The sequence below is a fragment of the Pelodiscus sinensis genome, chromosome 3 (genome assembly GCF_049634645.1).
Source record: "Pelodiscus sinensis isolate JC-2024 chromosome 3, ASM4963464v1, whole genome shotgun sequence".
In the NCBI taxonomy this organism is placed as follows: Eukaryota; Metazoa; Chordata; order Testudines; family Trionychidae; genus Pelodiscus; species Pelodiscus sinensis.
Window position 1 is genome coordinate 157,931,779 of NC_134713.1, and position 16,425 is coordinate 157,948,203.

At 44.3% G+C, this 16,425-nt stretch overlaps 1 protein-coding gene across 1 annotated transcript in view; it reads left to right on the forward strand.

Moving 5' to 3' along the window:
• The window catches only part of COQ8A (coenzyme Q8A), an 84,472-nt gene that overhangs the window by 51,510 nt on the left and 16,537 nt on the right, over positions 1–16,425 (forward strand). The window contains exons 6-7 of the mRNA XM_075925323.1: positions 8,211–8,333; positions 15,916–16,001. Coding sequence (XP_075781438.1) covers positions 8,211–8,333; positions 15,916–16,001 — 209 coding nt within the window. The remainder of the gene's footprint in view (positions 1–8,210; positions 8,334–15,915; positions 16,002–16,425) is intronic.

Sequence of the window (16,425 nt, forward strand, 5' to 3'; positions counted from 1 at the left end):
TACAGTGCAGACCTGCTTGTATTATCTCTCAATACTTTATATAACTTTTATATTTACTTTTATTTAGATAACATGAACTATTATACATTTCAAATGGTTATCAAATAATGGAATGCTTGAAAACAGTTATGTTTGGGGGGGTCCCTAAAATTTTAATAGATTGAAAAGATGCTTGAAAAGGTTGGGAACGATTGGCCTAGTTTCTCGGACATTTAGCACCTATTAGTCTGGTTTGGGGATGAGCGGGAATGATGGGGGCGGAGCAGTGACTCTTCCATTGCCATTTCAGGTGGTTCAGTCTAGATTTTGTCCATCATGACAAGATTCTCTTGTGCCTGAGACTCTTTAGAACACCTTGTTTCTAGAAAATCAGCCCCAGTTTCTGCATAACATTTAAAAAAAAAAGCGCACAGCTGTTAAAGGCCTGGATTTATCCTCCACTCCAGTACTACTGAATGCTTCTCCTATGGTATCAGTGGGTTGGGTACAAAGGACAACCTCTTATTACTATATTGTTCTAATTATACTTGACTGTAACATCAGTATGATGTTGTCATTGTTGCTTTCTCAATGTAAATCCCTTTCTGCCCTGCTAGGAGGGACATGCTGCTCTGCCTGGCATACCCAGTATGTTCTGACCTCCTCCTTAACCCTTTCTTTGCTTATTCCTTCTTAAACTCCTTCCTGAGAGAATATGCACAAGAAACAAAGCCAAAATGCTCCTAATTCAGAGGCTTTGCTTAGAATCACAGATTTAAACCCGGGAGGCTTCTGTGTGTCCTTTGCCCCCATTTTAACATTCCCAATGCGAAATACTGCTATGCTGGTTGGATCTATAAGAACATTGAGTGTTGAAGATTGCAGCATCAGTTGACTGGACAGAGATTCTATGTGAAGATGGATCATTCTCTTGGAGTTGCAGGCAACATGCTATAGCAGATTTTGCCCATGGCATGGTGTTGGTCACTTTCTAGCTGTGGTCATTTGTAAATCTCTCATTGCATCCTTTTTTTCTTTCTTCTCAATATAAAAGATTAACCCTCCCCCCCAATAAAAAAACCCCCAAAGCCCTATGTAAAGTCACAAAAGTCCTGGATCTGTGAAAGCAACAATTGTTTGCAAGTAGTTTTCAGTTGCTCTGACAATTGTATCTCCAGCTGGGCACTCTCCAGAGTGAAAACACAAACACTGCACAGTTATTAAACTTGCTGAAGATGAGAAGCTTTGACTCTGTTCCTTTTCTCTTTCCACTTTATGGATTTCTGCAACATGAAGAAACTGTACTTCAGATTTTAACCCCCCCATCCCTCTTGTATTACTAAATTCTAAATGAACTTTCTGTTGCCTGCTCTGTAGTTTGAGACAAGTACAGATAGATGCAGGCCTTGATGGAAAATGCAGTGATGGAATGGTACTTAATGACCAGGGCATTTGGATCAGGCACCCAAAGATCTGGATTTTACCAATGGCTCTTCCATAGATTAGCTGTATGACTTTCAGGAAATCATTTCACCCCTGTTCCTTTGTCCTTTTGCCCTATGTTTCTTGTGTTCCAGGCAGTGATTGTCTCCCACTGTGTGGACAGCGTGCAGCGAAGTGGGACCTCAGTCTGGTTGTGCGTCTAGGCACAACTGTAATATAAATGATTAATGATCAGAAAAGTAATTCTAAAATGTCTCCATATTTGGTCTCTCTGATTCCAGGACAGAGACTGGTCTGGTTGGGCTAAAGATCTTGCAGTCAGCCAATCTGATTTCATTTTGTTTTCTTAAGTTCATATCTTGAAATGTTCCCACCACTAAATAGCCCAGGTGATTCCTGCTCTTATTCTGATTTATTTTATGCAGTGAGTCTCAACCTATTTGCCACTGTGGGCCACATCCAGTATTAGCTATGTAACCTTGAGGCCATAACTCTGCTGACTGGTCCAAGTAGTTGAGAACCGCTAATTTAACAGGTGTGATAACCTCTTCAGCAGAGCCATATTCTCTATTTTTTCTCATCCTTGTCTATTCTTGGTTTCATAGCCTCTCTTTCCTGTTCCATCTCTCACATTCTCCTCAGTCTTCTCTTTTTCTCTGTGTTGTAGGTTAGCATATGTAGGGCCTGGAGATTCAGCACAGGAGTCACTCTTTTTTTTTTTTTTTTTTGAACCAGGAACTTTGCTGACAATATTTTCTATCGGTCTCCTCATGCTCAGGACCCATACCTGTGCTTTCCTCTGCTGAACCCTAGTCAACTTTAATGCTGTAATCCTTTTAACTTTAAGGGAACCACTTTATAAATAAAATCTTTGCCCTTCTAAAAAGGGAATAACTTTATGCTATTTCCAATATGGAGCATGGACGGGTTTCACTGACTCTGTCAAGCTAGCAAATTAAAAATAGCTCGTTGGGTCACTGCTGACCTTCAAAGCAGTCTCAGTATTGCTGCACAGTGTGTGTATTATTTAGAAAGTTTATTTAAAGCACAGCATGACATAGGTGTTGGAATAGGGGGTTTTTTTTTCCCGGGGATTAAAAAAAAAAAATGAAACCCTGCCTCCAAATACCCTCCATTGCCAGCAAAGGAGACCTTGGTTTCAAGGTCAATTTTATCTTTATTAATGGATTAATGTTATACAATGGTGCCTTACCAGAGCCAGTACTACTTTGTGCTAAGTGTTGTGCAAACAGAACTGCTTGTGACTCTTTGACTCAAAATCAGCCTTGCTCAGGTAGAATTAGGGTGAGCTGAACTTAGAAAAATGCCCTTCTTCTTAAAGTGGAAGGAGTGACAATATAGTTAAGTTCTAAAGTGTCCCCATATCTCAAAGCTGATGCAAAGCAGCTGTAACCCCCCTCCCAATAAACAAACAAAGTATCCCCAACCAGCCAACCCTCCCCCACACATACCTTGTGCAGTAACTTGCTCTGAGGCAGTTGTCTGTTATCCATTTTTAAATTGGTATAATTGTAAGGAAAAAATCAGTAGTAATTGTTGGGATGTGTCAAGAGTGAGAACAGTCATGTAGCTGAGATCATCTTAAATTTGAAGGAGGCTGGGCTAAATCTGGGGTTGGAAAGGTGGTTTTAGAATTCTTGGGAACATGTGCTCTCATGGCTTTCCTCTGTATGTTCCCATTTGTAAAACATGTGAAATGCTCACAATCTTCATTATATGCTTTGAGGAATAGAGATGAAAAGTTCTATATAAGCATTGGGGTTATTTCTGTCATTTGAGAGGAGCTAGCCTGCCACTATCATTTTGCCTCTGAAAAAGGCTTTTTGTATGAACTGAATAGGTTTGAGGGATGTATTGATTACATCGTGTAACATGTAATTCAGTAGTCCCTTTAAGCCTGGGTTTTTTTCATTTTATTGTGCCTATATTCTATATTCCCTTCCACCTACTGTTCATATAAACTATCTCCCTTTTTTAAGTTTCTGGGCTATGTCCATTTTTAGCACAGTGTATAAACAGGCAACATTTCATTGCTAATGACAAGCTTGACTTATGTTCTGCTTAGTGTTTGTGTGGTTTTTATTTGTTGGGGGGGTGGGAGGGAACCTGCAAGGAGGAAGTGGAAGAGCTATTGTTAGGGATATTTTTTCTCTGATAAAGCTGCTAGGGTTCATTAGTCTGGGGGAGGAGGACAGGCGTGTCGGTCTTCATTTGCAAAATCAACAGGGAGTCCGGTGGCATCTTAGACTAACAGATTTAATAGGGCATAAGCTTTTTGCATTAGCTGCATGAAGTGGAAATCCATCAACTTCATGATGAAACTTGCACAAATACAGACATCCTCTTCCTCTCCAAGTGCAAACAGCTGGACATTGTACTCAATGGACTGTATGGGTTCATTAGGTTCTTGAAACCACCTTAATGATTAACTGTTTTCTTAGCCTGCTGTATGCAGAAAGGATGTGTGTGTGAGATAAATCTACACTAGCACTTTCTGGCTGAGGGGGTTGAAAAAATACTCCCCTCCCAGTGCAGTACAGCTCTGTAAAGCGCCAGAGTGAACCAGGCTACTCCCAACGCTGTTAGCTACTCCCCTTGTGAAGGTGGTTAACATAGAGTGCTGGGAGAGCTCTCTTGGTGCCTTGGCCACACTTTCAATTTAAAGTGCTGCTGTGGATGCACTTTAAACTTTTAAGTGTAGAAAAAGCCTCAGACAATGATGATTCAGGTTTCATGGCTCAACTTTATTTTGAGCTACTTATGTGCTGGATTATTTACCTTCCTACTCTCATGGCTGATTTAGAAGAGCCTTTTGACCTGGACAGTGTCAGCTAGTGATCTTTGGGAGGTGGAGGAAAGGGTAACTTGTCTAGAAGCAGATTTAAAAAAACCAAACCAAACCAAACCTGATTTAAACTCTGTTGGATTGGGCAGGACCAGGAGATCCTGTTTTTTTAAGAGAAGCTCTTTGAAACCAGAATCATAAGCCATGTGAATTTCTAACTCTTCCCGTGTATGAAGCAAATGACTGAGAGTCCCAATTTAAACCTGAGCTCCTCTCCTCTCCTCTTTTTCCTTTTGAATCTACTCTTTAGTCACTTGCTTCTCTTTCATTCCATGTTCTCCACACATGCAACCTTCCAGTGCTCTTACTCTGGAGCAGGGGGCTGAAGAAGTCCTTGACTCCTCAGCTGACTAGGGATGTTAAATTTAGATTAATTGGCTAATTGAATAGTCGATCCAATTTGCACTGACTATTTGATTAGTTGATAAGAGCACCTCCACCTTCCAGGACTGTTGCTACACTTCAAAGGCGAAAATGCTGTGGGGAGCACGGAGCAAGCGGGGGACTCAAGCAGTCCCCCACTTGCCCCATACTCCCTGCGGCGTTTCAGAGCATCAGTAGGGGGCAGTCCCCAGCTGGTCCTAGGTTCCATGTGGCGCTGCCACTTTGAAATGCCCCCTCCTCTTCCCTCCGCCTCTTTCTGATAGACAGGCAGCAAGGCGAGGGAGGGAGAGCAACTAGTGTGTCGACTATCTGATAAGCTTTTGCTTATTGGATAGTCGATGAGTCATCCCCATCCCTGCAGCTGACAACACTAGAAGCAGCCAATGGAAATGGAAGTGACATTTGAGGAAGCTACAAGTGTCCTGAGGAGGGTAGTGTAGGGTCTCTTGCATGTGCATGTTGCCTGCCAACATTATGTACCACTTAAGGAGGATTCTGATCCTGTCCACTTGGGCCTTTGTCTTCAGTGACCACTTTTTGTGGGCCTTAGGCATGTTGACCAGGGCTCAGTGAAGGAAAACAGGTAGTTCTGATTGCCTGTGCATTTGGGTAGCAGGTTAAGTTTGTGATCCAAATCTGGCTTCTAAACCAGTGAAAAAAAAATTGTACCAAGCTATGCAAACTCAGCAGTGTTCATTATGGAGCAGCCAGAAGTGTTTGGATTTCAACTCTTCTCCCAACCAGCCTGGTTTCCCTCCTCTATCTAGTTACCTTCACAGGCACTGGAGGAGAAGCGCCTCAGCCTGCTGCTGTTTCATAATACGCTGAGAGGCCCTCTCCTTTTTGGCTTCAGCAGCCAATAAATCTGTTTCTTCCCTGTCCTGTCTCCCATTAGTATTCTCATTTAGTCCCTTCCTGTCCAGAATTGGAGGGATAGTGTGTTCGCATCCCATGTGCAGTGTGGTCTAAACAAACAGCTAATCCTCAAGGAGAAAAGGAAGTGACATGCACAGAGCTTTTGTAGCTCTGTGTAGCCCTATGTTACAAACTTCATTTGCAGGACTTCACTTTAACAAACTTGCCTTTGGCTTGTCTGCAGGAGATTTAGGTAGGTTACCCTTTGATCCTCGTTGGCACAGTCCATCACACTGACAGGTGGTTGTGCTCTCAGGGAACTAGCCTGGCAGGAGCTGCTGCAGACCCCATGTTCCCAGTTCAGATATCCTAGACAGAGATGCTGCTTCTAGGCATCTTTTGACCTTTGGAAGGAAATGTGGGGACTGCAATTTGAGCCACCTTGCTCCTCTTTGCTCTCCGTCCCCTAGTCACCCTCCAAAATGGAGGAGCGTTCTCACAGTTGGTAGCTACTAATTGTTGTGAACTGAAGGCTTGTCACAGGTGCCTGTAGGAACCCACAGTCCTGGTGACAGGTTGTGCTTGCTGGGAAGCTGAATTCTGTTCACATTGGGCCTAATCTCTCATGCCTCAATATTGCTGCAGTTGTGGGAGTAAGTTCAGCAGGATTGGGTTTATCTGTAGAGGAATGAGTCTTGAATTCAGACAGAACAGTGAGGTTTTCTCAAGCTTGAGCTGTTGCTCTGTTTAATTTGTCACTTCTACTAAGTTCCTTAATGTTTGAGTTCCCAGTTAGAGGTTGGCTAGTCTGGCCTCCACAAGTAAATGGGTAAAATGACTGGCACCATTGTGGCTGGAAGACACTTCTAGATCATTCTGGGATCCAGCAGGAATACATTGCCAATATAATAAAATGCATCTTGTAGAGTGGATCAACTGAGTTCAAGAATTTGAAGGGAATCCTAAAATAAAAAGCAGCGTGGGGTGAAAAGTCGATAGAACTGAAACATCCTGCACAGTCACAAATAACCTGGAGCGACTAAGGAATCATTTGCAGTGAATATCTGAGCAAGCAACCTCTATACCAGCATCCTAATCAAATCTCACAGAGATGGAATTAAAATAGCCTTTTGGGGGGGGGGGGGGGGGAAAGGAAGTTAAAGGTGCAAGTATGTATATATTTTGTCCCTTGCAAATTACTTGATAGTATAGGGTGGGGACAGATGTGTTTCTGCTGCTGTATCTGATGGCATAGTTTAGTCAGTTTGTACTGGTTTTCTTTTACCTTGGACTAGTTCCCAAATGAAGAAAAAGGATTGAGTCTCTGCTGTTCACTAGCCATAGCAGATGCTAACTGTTTCTGCTCAGGATGGCAGTGTCAGGGGGAGGTGCGCTATTGAGGGTGCAGGTAGATTGGCACATCTTTACCCATCTCATAGAGTGCCTCTGCACTTTTAACAAGACCCATGTTTGCTTTTGTTCTGTTGTACCCTGTGATGTTTTGGTATCACTCAGACCAGTAAGTTGTTCTGTCACCATATGTTTTGTGACTTTGGATGCCTTCGTGCTACTCTGCTGTGGCTCAGAGCTGTGACACCAGCAGCCAGCCAATAAGTGCAACTCCAGTTATTCCTTGCAGGAGGGCTGATGCCAACAGTCCTTCCAGTACCAAGTCTCCCCAAATCCATGTATCCCAAGCTCTTAACTACCAGTCACTTGAAATTTCCCCTTTGGTTTGTCATCCCTGAAGGTGCGAAAGCAGTTCCTAGTTATCAGTTCACTTTGGTGTGTGCACTCTATACAATTTGCACACTGGAGACCTGCTGGGGGTAAAACCAAAATTTTATTTAATAGAAAAATCACAGATTCAATAATTAAATAATGAGAACATAAACAAGTTACATGGAAAAGAAACCTAAAAATGCAACCTTAGGCTTTACACTTTCATATTAAACAAAGTATCTTTTCTAATATAAATTACCTCTTGTCTTTGAACAGTTTCCCTTCATGCACTTTGTTATAGAGTGAATCATGAATTGTTCTCTGCTTGGAAATTGCTCCTCAAGTTTTATGGATTTAAAAAAAAAAAGGTGTATTCTTTTAAAAGATTTTTTTTTTGTGTGTGTTGATATGGTGACTCGTTCAAAGTAAGGGGAATTCTTATTTGACTTAATGTGTTTCCTTTATCACTAACAGCTCATATTTTTCTGGGCTGGACAGTTGTGGGACTTTTCTGGTGGGGAGGTGCCCCTCCCTGCCTGATTGCTTTATCACCTTGTTATGAGAGATTTGCACCACCGTTTTCGTTTTCTTGATATGTTTACATGCATATGTTCATAACCATAACGGTATACCTCTCATAATGACCTGCAAGTTTAGAGCATTACAGGTTTCCATAAAGACCTTATTGACAGATTTTTATATACAATACAATTGTATAAAACCAGTTGATTCAGTTGCTTCCTTTTTGAGGGTCTACCCCCCCTCTGTTCTTCTGTTGGGGTGTCATACTTGCTTCAGAGTTGCCTCTCTGAGGAGTTCTGGAAATGGCTTATGTTGGATGGAGGATAAATGGGTATGTTGATTTCTTGAGAGAAGAGGGTATAGAGTAAAATAGGATGATGTGGTGGGATGAAGTTGCTGGGGATCCATAAGGTATTTTAATCTCTCTTCCCGCCCTCAGGAAAGAAGGCGATTATGGATTCCAGTCCCTTTCTGTCAGAGGCCAATGCAGAAAGAATTGTGAGAACTCTATGCAAAGTGCGGGGAGCTGCACTGAAGCTAGGCCAGATGTTGAGCATTCAAGGTAAGTAGCAGGTCTTACTCACTAGTGCTTGCCAGCTTTATTTAGTGACCCTTTTACTTGGGGCAATCTGCTTATTGTACGCAGAGGGCAGGAAGGACGTGAAGTCATTGCTAATGAGACTGACTGGACCTCAAGATTTTTTTTAACAAGTCAGCAGCACAGAAGACTGTCTTCAGTCAGCCTTTCACCATTCATTTGAAGCTATTTGCCTAACTGAGCAGTTCCCTCATGGGAGAATGAAGATTACAAAATTGCCTGATTAGTTCAGTTACGTGGGATTTTCTGAAATGGCAGGAAATGTGCATGTTGTACCCTTCTCCTTCGTACACACATCCATCCTCCTACAGTGTTTGTGCTGTAAATGTGAATTGAGTCTCTCATAAAGTAGGGATGTAAAAAATTGCTGAAAACTGTAGCTGTAATGGCTAAGAATCTTAGCGGTTACATGCTGCTGCAGAGCCCAGAGTGGAGTTGGCTCCCTGGGAGCTGATGTATAACCATAACAATACTTATCAGTTAACTGTTTAAATAGTTACACGTTACTCTCCCAAATATAAACTGCCTAAAACCTAGCTAATTTTCTGCAATAGGTCTAAAATAAGATGGCTCTACACCATGAAGATAAGTGAAGGCAAAAATTAAATCATGACATTTAGCACGAGTGTTAAAGACTGGGGTTGGTCAAATTGAACAAGTAAGCATACAACCAGATGGGGAAGGCAGATGCGGACACAGTCCTGCGATCCGCACAAGCCTTGAAAGTGCACCTCCAAACCCATGCACAGCACAAACCTATACCTTTGTGTAATTTAGTGTAGTGATAGTGTTAATTGCTCTCTTGTTTGTTCACTGGTCTGTGAATGCACATCCCCGCACAGATTGGGGGGAGGCCCTTCAGGGCCCCTCTGCCCTCCCAGAAGGATGCTTGGGAGTGGGAAGGTCGGGTGGGGCTGGGGATGAGGCATTCAGTATGTAGGCTGCTTCATTGAGAGGTCTACCTCGGGCCCCTCTCACTGCAGCAGTTTGGGTTGGGGACAGGTGAGAAGCACCTCCCTATGGCTGTTGCCTTTCCAGTGGGCACAGCTGGGAGAGGGGTACGTGTCCCCTAACTGGGGCAGGTCCAAGTTTATCAGTCCCCTCCGCTCCCCAGCCGGAGTGAGGAGTGCAGCAAATTATGTTCTTTCCCTTGGGAACATTGCTGGTTGTTCCCCCATACAAATTGGGGGGGGGTTAGCGGGGGAAGTTTCAGCCCCCTCCCTTCTGCTCTCCTTAAAGGGCACCTGGGGACTGGGGCAGTCCCGGGGGTGGGCGAGTGCCCCAGCCAGCCCCTTTCACCTACCTGGTGATTCTATTTCTTTTCTGTATAGTTTTGAGAAGCAGCCCCATTCCAGGCACATACGATTTTCCTGCAACCAAACCAGTACCTTGCTCTAAGTTATGATAAGAGGAAGTTCCATGCCAAATTTGGTGGTCCTAGCTCTTGCCATTTTTAGGAGGAGTTCTTGAACAGACAGTCAAACTCTCTTAAATATATAGTAGAGATTAGAAGCTGGTTAATTCTGGATGATTGGATTGGTAATGAAACAATAGAGATTTTCACTGTGAAATCAATGTCTGGGAGCATATTCTGTTCAAAATCAGTCCCTCTGAACAATGCTGAGAGGTCAAAGGAATGTATTGTTGGCTTTCTCAATTAGAAGAACAATAATCTTTAGGATTAAAATGTGGAAAAATGGGAATTAGATTAGTGGGACTTTCATTTTCTGTGTACTAGTCAGTTTAGATTGTATCCTATGAGATCTCCTCTTAGGGATCTACCTGGGGAGAACGTGTGATGATAGTGGGATTTTTAGTTTAGTAGACAAAGGCATAGTGACATCTGCGACTGAAGGTTAAAGGTAGACAAACTCAGACTAGCAATAAGTTCTACATTTTAAGTGCAGATAATTAAACATTGGAAGAGCTTTCTTAGGGATTTGACAGTTGTGTTACTTGATGTGTTATTTGGACTGATCCACAGTTGTGGCAGCTCTGGTTTTAATTGACAGCAATCTCTAAAATGTCTAGCTTGATATCTTTGTATCGGTTTTAAAAATATCAGTAGTAATGTTCCTTTTAAAGACTGGCATTTACTCGCTGTATGCTGTAAAGGCAGTGGCCAGAAACTGAATGAGTGGTGCCTGTATGTTTGTTCTCAGCAATAAAACAAAGCTCAGGGAAGAAAAAACCAGATTCAGTTGTAACCTCTAGAACCTTTTTCCACAAGTGTAAATGAATCAGTTGAAATTGCATGGAACCTAAATTCAGGATGTCCTTGATAAAATGGACAGATAACTGACTGCTCCTACTGTGGAGCCACTTGGTTGGTCAATATTATGTTGCAGCTTAAATTTTGCAGATTTTGACTTGTAAGGTTTGGTTCTCTAAAGAGAGCTAGACACTTTACATGACTAGTAATATGAAAAATCCAAGTCACTTCTCCAAAGAGCTCCTAATCTGTAGAGTGAAAGTAACAAGTGGAATCAGTAATTCCAGTGTGCTAATTTACATATTGTGTTTGTAATTAGTAGCTGACTTGCTTGTGAAAGGGTTAGTATTGGGAGAGATTTGGAAGAAAGGGTAATGGCTTGGGAAGGCTCTGGGGAACAAGCCTACCTGCAGTGAGAGATGGGAGCCATGTGCTGCAGTGGCCTAGGATCTTTCAGATGGTGGCCTGAAAAGTTCTCTGTAGCTTAGAAGCTTGTCTCTTATCAACAGAAGTTGGTCCAGTAACAGCTATTATTTTGCCTACCTTGTTTCTCTGCAGCAGTGTTCACCAATTGGTTGATTGCAACTGACTGGTTGATCTTGAGCAGTCCCCCAGTCAACCACAATCAGCATTTGGCAGGCTGTCTGCCTGCCTGCCCCAGTCCCAAGCCATTGGCCCATTCCTAGGAGTAGTCAGTGTGGCCCCATGTATTTGGAGGAGTGTGCAGGGGCTGTTTCTAATGGGTAATGCTTATTGATTTTGGTTAACTGGTGGGGGCTAGAGCAGGTCCCCACTGAGCGCAGGCTAAGGGCTGCTTCAGCCCTGGAGGGCCCACCTGGGGCAGCCCCTGTCTGTGGGGAGCCCAGGCATGTACGTCACCTGTGGTGGACAGGAGGCGGGGTGCTCTGGCTGTGGCGGTGATCTTGCCGACCCCCTCTTTTAATTAGACAACTAGTTAAATGGGATTTTATGTCCTTACTGCTGATATGCAGGGCTCTGCTCTCAGGAGATGCTGTAACCAAAGGAGAAGACTGCAGCACTAGCAGATTACACCAGCTGCTGCTTCTGGCTGTGTGGCTATATCGCTCCGAGCTCTTCTCCCGGACGTGTCTCTGGTCCGGAATCATTAGTGGCAGGGCTGGAGGCAGTGCAGTCACATGGTCTGGAGAAGCTGATAGTGTGGTGTGCTGGCTCCTGAGAAGTGGCACCACGCACCTTTCCTTTGGCTGCAGTGTCGCCTGTGAACCCAGAGCCCTGCGGAGCAGCAGATACAGATGTCTGTTCACAGGTAGACATTTGTATCCATGTCGGGCTATGCTAACCAGGAGCCAGGGAGTAAGTGCAGACCTTATGGGGCCTGCATCATGACTGTCCTGCAGCCCTGCTCTAGCCCTGAGCCCTCTCCCAGAAGCAGTGCCCTACATTCCTGCCCGACCCTCCTCCCTGAACCCCCTCTCAGAGCAAGCAGCCCCAAACCCCTCCTGCACTCTGAACCTCCTCCTCCACCCTAGGTACCTGCTCCAGCCCTGACCCCTACTCTGAGCCAGCACCTCATACTTCCTCCTGGGCCCCAAGACCTAGCCCTAATCTCTTTCCCAGAGCCAGCACCCTGCACCCCAAATCTCTGCCTCAGCCCAGTAAAAGTGAGTGTGTGGGGGGAGTGAGTGATGGAGAGAGGATAGGATGGAGTGTGTTGGGTGGGGCTTTGTGGAGGAGGCAGAGTAGTTCTTGGGTTGCCCTTACATTTCAAAATTGATCTTGGGCATAAAAAGGTTGGGGATCAGTACTTCTGAGTTGGGCATCTATAACATGAATGAGACACAAGATCATATGGAACTGCAGGGGGCTGTTTTAAAAAACAAACAAAAGCCAGCTGAGCGGTGGTGGTTCCTTCTGGGCAGTTTCTTTCCCTGGCCTTTATCTCCCAGAAATGCCAAGGGAGATTTATTTTTTATTTTTGAAGGGCCTCTGAAGAGAGAACAGATTGAGCAGTATCTATTTTTATACAGTGGCTCATTCTGAGCTCTTCTCAGCAGTTGAATCAATTTCACAGGCTGCCAATTGTTTTCAGTTGCCTCACCCTCTGGAAACTCACTGCTACCTTGTTTCTGTGGTCTGTTGCTCAGCAGAGCCAGAATGGAGGCGGAGTAAAGGAAGGGTGTCTTTCTCTTTCTCAGCTATAGTGTATTTTCAGAAAAAACTCTTAAGCACAGGGATGGGGAACCTATGGCCCGGGAGGCTTGGGGCTTCTTCCCCTCCTCCACCCCCAAGCGGGGTGAGCTGGTGCTGGTGCTCCAATGCTGGCTCCCTGCTGCCAGAGGTGTGGGGGAAGCCCTGATCCTTGCTATCTGGATCAAGGCAAGTGGTCTACAGGCTCCACCTGGTGAGGGAAGGAAGAGGCTATGGGCCAGGAAGGGTGTTGTGTCTGCATGGAGTGGCTGCTCTATTGTTACTCTGGGAAAAGGTAGGGCTGCAGTAACTTCCCTTACTGACCATGGTAGCAATGGATCTGATTCTTGGGTTGCCTGCCAGAGCTTGTGCAAGTCCTGCCACCTTGTGGTCTGGTAAGGTCATATGTATGGGCTAGTAAGCAAAACTACTCCGCCTTTTTTCTCTGGTTTGCTTTGTTCTTCAAGGAGAGCATTGGGTATTCCCAGGAAAATAACTTTCATTTAGTTAGTCCTGGTATATCACCCTCAAGATTTTTATTGGTTAACCAAACAATTACATGCCGGATCCTGGTCTGGCTACCAGGGAGCTGGCTGCTGCCTCTGTATCGGAGGTAGCTGTGCGAGGTGGGAGCCATTAAGCGCAGGGAGCCAATTTAAAAACCATGTGAGAGTCTGCAGCATTGGGTGACAGCCAGCCTCTGGTGGGCTAGCAGCTGGGAGTGCACTAGCTGCTGGCCCTGCTCCCAGGGAGCCAGTATGTAACTGCTAAGCAAATTTTTAACTACATGATTACAATAACTGTTTTTTAAAATCCCTAATAAGGATGTGAGGAAGCAATTAGTAACCTAATCCTGTAGTCAATGGAAATTCTATCGACTACACGGTTAGTTGATATGGGAGGAAGCCTCCAGGAGCTATCCCCCTGCTATGACTCTGTAGTTTAAATGTAGTAGGAGCTGGGCGGGCTGCCTGCCCACCCAGCTCTTACTACATTTAAACGGCAAAGCCACAGCGGGGGTAGCTCCTGGACCCAGCGCAAGCTGGGACTGAGCGAGGCTTGCTCATTCCTGGCTCATGCTGGGTCCAGCAGCCCCTGTCTCCTGGGAGTCCTTGTCGGGGAGCTATTACAAGATTGTGCCTATTAAGCACCCCCAACTACAACACATTTGTTTATAAATGTACAAAAAATGTGCATATGTTGAACTTAAGTGGTGCTTATAAAACTAACCAACTAGAAGTATCTGTTGCATTTCCAGCTCTCTCCAGGCATACAGTTGCTGGGAATCTTGTCAGTTGTATGAAAAGCCACTCTCCTCTTAGTGGACAGACATCTCAGGAGATTCAAGGTTTATTTGGTACAGCATCTGAGAGAAAGCGTGTTAGTGTCTTGTCTCTGAAGTACCTGTCTTTGTGAAAGAGAGTGCACTCTTAAGTTGATTTAATGTTGCCAGCTTGCCTGGGCAAATCTGCAGCCATAATAATTCATATCCAAACTTAAGCACACAGAAATATTTCAAATATTTTTCACTGTATCTTTAAAAAACCCATTCATATGATTGAAAATGTTAATATTCAGCTCTTTCAAGACTAAAGAGGGTGGCTAGGAATTACTTCCGCATAATTGACAAGATGTGGGGGGAGCTGTAAACAAAGCATTTTGTGGCCGTCTTGCTGTGCCTTTAAAGTGTGGAAAAACATCACAAGGTGTTGGCAATAGGCTTTCTTTGTGCTCTGAGAATTTGTGGAAACCTAATCCTTTGGGAAATCCTATCCTTTCTGTTCTTGACTTTTAAATATTTGTGGGTTAAATTCTTTCAAATCCTGGTTGATGCCTAATTCAGCCCCTACTATGCTTCTCTTAAACACTTCTAGCATGCTTGTGCTTGAATCAGTGAGAGATGAACTCTCCTTTTCTCAGACAAAATTTGGAGTGACACACAAATTTAGTATTACGCAAGCCCTGCAAAGAAGTTTGAATCAGGTCTGTTATAATGACTGTATCTACAGATTCTGCTGATTTGGGGTGTGTGGGAAACAGGTCTGTGCAGTACAGTATGTGTTTTGCATTAAGCACAATTTCATTGGTTTGGATTTATCCATAACTACCACAATTTTTAGTGAAGTGCGCAGCACCACAAATAATTCCTTCCTGCATTCCTGTAGCAGCAAGATTGCCATATAAGTGTAGAACACACTGATATGTCATTAGCATCTTGGTGAACAAAGCAGACAAACATTGGAAAACCAGTATTAGACTGCAGTGTGAGTCAAGAGATTTTATTCTTACAAGTGTTTATGCTTCAGTTTGTGTCTCGGGGGGGAGGGGGGGGGAGAGAGGGAAAGTGTGTGAGAAGTGCAGTCCGAATCTGTTTCTCCAAACATTGCTATGGTCACTCTGTTCTGATCTGGAGGGATGGGGACAAAATGCAAGCTGTTGTACCAGCTCTCCTGTTCCCAACCACACTTCGCTCCTTCCACCTCCCTTGCCTCAGGATTTGTGCAAGTGACTTCTCTACTGATTACCCAACTTCCCAAGTGGTAATGCTCAGGGGTGGGGGAGAGAGTCTAGAATGGTACTTTTTTCAGTGTTGGGAAGAATTTTGAATCATCCTGCTGATCATTTAATCTTGGAGTTGGCTTTTGTTCTTAGCAGTCCCCCGAAGAGTTGTAGTTGATGAAAGGGCTTTAGGCTCAGGATGTAAAATCCTGATTACCGGTAATTAGTTAACTGGTTAAATCTTAGTTTTGCTTAAGTGTGCTTCCGCTGCTGGTCCCCTTGCCCCCCATAGGGGGGTGGCTTGCATCAGGAGTGAATAGCACTGCGCATGGGGTGGTGGGTAAGCTTCTTCTCTCGGCTCCCACTACAGGCTCCCCTGCTTTGGGGAAGGGGGCTGGCCGCAGGAGCCAACTGCCTTGTGCAGACAACTGGCTTCTGCTTCCGGCACCCTGCAGGGCTGGAGCAGCTGCTCTTGGGTATCAGCTAACCGGTATCTGGTAAGCATCACTCAGTAAGGGTGATGCTTACATGCTGGCATCCCTACTTTGGAGTACATTGTTCTAAAGGGGTCCATATGTACGCTAGCGATTAGAAGCATGCTTGTAAGTGTGAATTTCTGTGGGTGTAGTTCCCTCTTTCTAACCAGCTTGTACTTTCTCCTGGCAGATAATGCCTTCATCAACCCTCATCTTCAGAGGATTTTTGAGCGTGTGCGTCAGAGTGCAGACTTCATGCCAGTAAAGCAAGTGATGGTGAGGAATATTCAATCCTGTTTAGCAGGGGGAAAGAGTGTAGGAGTGGAATAAACACATCCTGTGCCTTGCCCCCGGCAAAAGCGGGGGTTGGTATTTTTAGAGTACTCTCAGTAAATATATTAACATTATAAGGCCTGGGTGCAGTGAGTGGAGCTGAAAGGCTTTACAAAGTATGATTAAGTGAACTGTTCTTTCCCAGTAACTTAACTCATCTACAGGAAATTCAGTTCTGTGACGAGTATTCTCTGTATTCGTGCTGAGACCCACCAACCCCAAAGGTAGGTTGGTATAACTAGGGGCTCTTTAGGTTCGTCACATTTTCAGTTTTTTTATTTTGCTTTTTTTTCCAGCCTCTCCTAAACAGGAGTGGATTAAGTTAAATCCCATTTTTAAAAGTGACTTGGGCACCCAGGTGCCTCAG